Source organism: Nothoprocta perdicaria, unplaced genomic scaffold (assembly GCF_003342845.1).
Source record: "Nothoprocta perdicaria isolate Ctin4 unplaced genomic scaffold, notPer1 scaffold_103, whole genome shotgun sequence".
In the NCBI taxonomy this organism is placed as follows: Eukaryota; Metazoa; Chordata; class Aves; order Tinamiformes; family Tinamidae; genus Nothoprocta; species Nothoprocta perdicaria.
The window spans coordinates 1,664,075-1,669,329 of record NW_020454128.1 but is presented as its reverse complement, the minus strand read 5'-3'; the positions used below and the strand labels follow the sequence as shown (position 1 = coordinate 1,669,329).

Genomic DNA, 5,255 nt, shown 5'->3' with positions numbered 1-5,255 from the left:
GCGGGAGGGCTTCCCTTTGCGTGCGGCGCCGCCGGCCGCCGCGGAGCCCCTTACCCGCGGGGACGGGTCCCTAAGGAGAGAAGCTCCGCGGGGCACGCGCGTGTCCCCGCAGCTGGGCGCCGCGCGCGGCCCCGGCGGCGCCGCCGTCAGATGGAGTTCTCCAGGGAGCTGTGGTTGCTCCTGCGGCTCAGGCAGTTCCTCTCGTTCAGGAGGCTGGTGGTCTCGTCCGTGCCCGCGGGCTCCGGCTTCTCTGGCACGCCGCTCTCCCCTTTGGAGGCGCCGCTGTCCGGCGACTGGGGGCAACTGTCCATGCGGGAGGCCAGCAGGCCGTTCTGGTACTCCTGCCGCGTGATCTGGAGCGGGAGGCGCGTGTGAGGAGGCCGCCCGCGCCGCCGGCACCCGCCGCCGCCGCTCCCGCGCTCACCTTGACGAACTGCAGGTCGCTGAGCGCCCGCACGCTGAAGTCGGCCACGTACTGGGGCCCGGCGCCCACGTTGAGCTGGTTGTTGCTGCCGCTGGCCGGCGACGAGCCGGAGTCGGAGCGCTCGTGGCAGCTGAGCGAGGCCGAGCGGTTGAGGCCGCTCACGTGCGACGGCGAGCGCACCTCTGCGGGCACGGGGAGCGGGCGGTGAGCGGCGGCCGCCCCGCGGGGCCGCGCTCAGACCTGGCGACTCGCTGCATGCGCCGCCCGGCCGCACACGCTGCCCCAGGCGGCCGCTGCGCCCCGGGGGAGGCTGCTCCGGAGCGGGATCCGGAGCCCCGTGCCGGGGGGATGCAGAGCCCTGGTGCTGCCCCCGGGTCGGACGGGTCCCTGCCTGTCCCCCCCAGCACGAGCGGGTGAGCGCGGGGCACGGCGGGACGCGGTGCGGCCCGAGGGCCGGGTTATGGAGCTCGCGGGCACCCGCGACGTGTGCGGGCACCGTGCCCGTGGCGGGAGGCACCACAGAGGTGTCCGGACGTGGGCCAGGAAGGCACCCGGGCACAGGGATCCTCCACGGAGCCGGGTGGGACCGTGACAGGCGGAGGTGGCCCCGGTGCTGCATTAACGGGGCCAGGGGCAGCCTGGTTGCTTACCTGGTGCCGGAGGCGGGCTCAGGGCCATCACCCCGTAATAGGAGAAGGCTCCCGCCTCGAACTTCATGCTTTCCTTGCCGGCTTCCACCTCCACCTTGCCCTGCGAGGGAGGCGCGGGGTGAGGGAGGCCGCGCGGCGCGGCCGTCCCGCGGCCCCGCGCCCGGCGCCGCTACCTGCAGGATGAGGATGAAGTAGTCGGCCGCCTTGTTCTTGGTGTAGAGGAAGTGGCGGGGAGACTTCTTGTTCTCCTCGTCGAACTTGAGCTCCTGAATGACGTCCGAGTACTTGAGCAGCCGCAGCAGGATCTTCTCCGAGATGAAGTTGGGTGTGAAGAGGGTCACCTCTGAGGATGAGAGGGGACGGGGTCAGAGCGCCGCGTCGTCCGGCCTCCCTCCGGCTGCCTGGACGGCCCGCGAGGTGACGGTGTCCGTGCCAGCACCGTTGTCCCCTGGGACTGCGCCCTCGAGGGGCCTGATCCCACCAACACCTCCCCAGCTGGAAGTCTGGAGTCTCCCACAGCTCCGTGCACAGGGAGAGCCCAAGAGGGGCGGCTGCAGGACAAGGGGTGACAGGGACATGGGGACCGCGCTGTCCCGGAGAGCAGGGAGCTGCCGGCAGCCCTGTCCCTCGCGGCGTCCGGCGGGGCCCACGGCCGCCCCCGGCACTCACCGGTGGAGAGGAAGCGGTGTGCGGCCAGCAGCAGCTGCGGGGAGATCTTCACCTTGAGCTCGTTGACGGGGTCCTTGAAGGCCGAGAAGTCCCGCTTGTTCTTCTGGTTGCCCACCCGCTTGCGGTTGCGGTTGTCGGCTGTCGGGAGCGGGCGTTAGCGGCGCCCGGCGGGACCCGGCTCCCCCCGGCCCCCGCCACCTACTGTACATGTCCGACTCGTCCAGGATCTCCGACTTGATGATCTCCTCGATGACGTCCTCCAGCGTCACCAGCCCCAGCACCTCGTAGAAGGGGTCGCCCTCGCCCTCGTTGTTCACCTTCTGCACGATGGCCAGGTGGGACTTCCCTGCGGAGGCACGCGGGTCAAGGGCGCCCGCTGGAAGTGGGGCCTTCCCGGGGCTCCTCCAGCACCAGGAGAGGAGCCTGCGCCCAAGGAGCCTGCGCCCAAGGAGCCTGCGCTCAAGGGTGCCGCTGGCCCCACGGGCCTGGCCCTTCCCTGCGCGGGATCTGCCCATCCAGGTGTTCCAGGCGGCCGATCCCACTGCTCCCAGGCAGGAAACAACAGGAGAGGTAAAACCTAGACGAGCCCTTGGGCTGGGCCCTAATTCCAGGCATAATGACAGTCGTTAAGGTCACCAGCGGTTCCCGGGAGGCACAGGGCTTGGCCAGGGGCTTCTCCCGGTGCCGGCTGCGGCTCCCGGGAGCCGCTCGGGCAGCTCCAGGCGCCGCGGCGCGAGCGCAGGGAAAGGGGAGCACCCTTGGGTCCCGTCCCGAGGCTCCGGGCCGGCGCCGGGAAGGGCTCCTCGTGCTGCCATGAACCCCCGGGCCCCGGCAGGCCCCGCTCCCCCGGCCTGCGGAAACGCGGGCGCAACGGGAGGCGACGTTCCCGCGCGGAGCCGCGGGCAGCATTCCCGGAGCCTGGAGCATCCCGCTCGCTCCTCAGCTCCTGCCCAACTGGAACAGCAGCCAGGGGAAAAGTGGGACGTGGGGGCTGGGAGCTCTGCACTCGGCTCCTGCCTCCCATGCCGGGGATGACCCCAGTGTCCCCGCGGGAAAAGGGGCTGGGAAAGGCGCCGCTTTCCTGGGCTCCGTCCGGGAGCCCCCCGGGATTCATGTCTCGCCCTCGGCCTCTCCCTGCCACCGCGGAGGGCGGAGGTGACGGGACGGGAGCGGCCGAGCAAACAGCGCGGGAGCGGAGCCGGAGCAAAGGGCGCCGCGCCGATCCCGCCCGGCCGCGGGAGCCTCCGGGACGAGCCCCCGGAGCCCAGGGCCGGCCCGGAGCAGAGGCGCCGGCTCCCGCTGCCAAAGCCCGGCTCCCTTAGCCACGGGGACACGGCGGCGCCCACGTCACCCGCACTGCGGAGCTCCGAGGCCAAGGCTGGGCGCCCGGGGCCTTCCCTCATCCCCATCCTCATCCCCAGCCGTCCTCCTCCATCGCCGCATGGCACCGAAGGAGCCGGAAATCCGCATGCCAGGGGGGAAAAGCCGGTGCTGGCACCACCATAACCCCAGCACTGGGCGCCGGGTGCTCCGCGCGCGGCCGGGATGAGCGGTGCGGCCGGTGGCAGCGTCTCCCTCGCACCGCTCGCGTGAGACCCTCGAGGCGGGCCCGAACTGAGGCTTTTGCCAGGGAGGTTTCCATTAACTGGGAATGAGCGCGCGAGGCTCCCAGGCGAGGAGACGCCAGCACAAAGAGTGCGGCGCGCGGGGAGGCCGCGGCACGGCACCTCGCTCGGCGCTGCCAGGCGGCTCCCGAATCCCGGCCGGAGCTCCCGCAAAGCCGGCAGGCACCAGGCCTCCCTAAGCCGGGCCGCGGGCGCTTCCCCTCAGGCGTTCCAGCCGGGAAAGGGCCCTGTATGCCGGGCTGCTCTGAGCCCTCCCGGGCGGCTGCAGCCATGGGGCCCAGGGCCGCAGAGCGCCGCGGCCGGCGCTTCCCGGGAAAGCTCCGTGGCGACACCGGGATCCACGGGCAGCTCCCGGTCCTGCCCCGCGCCGGGGGTCGGGAAGCGGCCCGGGAATGGCAGTGCGGTGCCCCAGGTGCCCAACCTCCACCCGGACCCGCCGGGCCGCGGGAGCGACGCCAGGGCCGGCACCAGGGCGCACAGCGGCGGCAGGAGCGGAGCCGCTTCCGGGTGAGGCGGGCGGCCCGGCCGGCTCCGGGCCGCGCCGGGCGGAACCTCCCGCCGCGAGCGGCACCATTCCCGGCGCCTGGACCGTGCCGCAGGAGGGAGCAGTTTGCCGGGAGCCGCACGGCGGGAGCACCGAGGCGGGCAGCAGCCGCGCCGCGCTTTCAGCGGCCGGCAGAGAGGGCGCGAGCGGCGCTCCAGCCCCTTCCCGGCGCCCGGAAGCCCGGCCCCGTTCCCGCTGCTCCAAATCCCAACAGCCGGAGGCGGCGGAGCCCGGAGCTCGGCGGTCTCACCCTTTTTGAACTCCTCCAGCATGGCGTCCAGCTTGGTGTCGTGGAAGACGACGTGCACGGGGTGGTTGTAGAACTTGGTGATGGTCTTGAGCGGCGTGCAGTCGTCGGGGTCCACGAACGCCAGGTCCTTCACGTACAGGATGTCCATGATGTTGGAGCGCTCGTCCTCGTAGACGGGGATGCGCGTGAAGCCGCTCTCCATGATCTCCGACATGGTGTTGAAGTCCAGGATGGCGTCGCTGTTGATCATGAAGCAGTTGTGCAGCGGGGTCATCACGTCCTCCACCGTCTTGGTCCGCAGCTCCAGGGCGCCCTGGATCATGTTGAGCTCCTCCCTCACCAGGTCGTTGTAGGGCTCCGTCACCTTCAGCATCTCCACCAGCTTCTCGCGGTTGTAGACGGTGCCGATCTCCTGGCCCAGGATGCAGTCGAGCAGCTTGCTGATGGGGAAGGAGAGCGGGAAGGTGACCAGCATGAAGAACTTGGTGAGCAGGATGGTGTTGGCGCCCACGGCGAGGCCGTGGCGGGAGCACAGCGCCTGCGGCATGATCTCGCCGAAGATGACGATGCCGATGGTGGAGGCCACGACGGCGCCCACGCCGGAGCCGATGAGGTCGTCGAGGAGGATGGTGAGCGTGGTGTTGACCAGCACGTTGCCCAGCAGCAGCGAGCAGAGCAGGTAGTTGCCCTTGCGGCGGATGGGCTCGATCTTGCGCGCGTAGCGCTTCTCCTTGTCGGTGCCGCAGTTCTGCACGATGCGCAGCTCCATGGGGTCGAGCGCCATGAGGCCCAGGTTGAGCCCGCTGAACATGCCCGAGAGCACGAGCAGCGCCCCGATGAGGATCACCTGCAGCCACAGCGGCAGCAGCGACTTCTTCTCCTCGAGCACCACGATGCGCCCGTCGGCGCCCTGGTGCGGCAGCCAGGGCTGCCCGGGCCGCCGCTGCGTGCACAGCACGTACGTCTTGGCCTGCTCGTCCTTGCGCAGCGGCTGCACGCGCACGCGCAGCAGCGCCGACGTGTTGCGCGCCTCCGCGGGGCCCGGCTGCACCACCAGGTCCTGCGAGCGCTCGGGGCAGGCGCCGCGCGCGGC

The 5,255-nt window shown here is 71.6% G+C and overlaps 1 protein-coding gene across 1 annotated transcript in view; it reads right to left on the bottom strand.

Moving 5' to 3' along the window:
- Positions 1–143: 143 nt before the first annotated feature.
- CNNM4 (cyclin and CBS domain divalent metal cation transport mediator 4) overlaps positions 144–5,255 on the bottom strand; it is an 8,260-nt gene continuing 3,148 nt past the window's right edge. The window contains exons 2-8 of the mRNA XM_026042556.1: positions 4,163–5,231; positions 1,946–2,089; positions 1,744–1,881; positions 1,248–1,417; positions 1,075–1,174; positions 425–606; positions 144–353 (exon numbers count right to left, since the gene is read on the bottom strand). Coding sequence (XP_025898341.1) covers positions 147–353; positions 425–606; positions 1,075–1,174; positions 1,248–1,417; positions 1,744–1,881; positions 1,946–2,089; positions 4,163–5,231 — 2,010 coding nt within the window. The 3' untranslated portion in view covers positions 144–146. The remainder of the gene's footprint in view (positions 354–424; positions 607–1,074; positions 1,175–1,247; positions 1,418–1,743; positions 1,882–1,945; positions 2,090–4,162; positions 5,232–5,255) is intronic.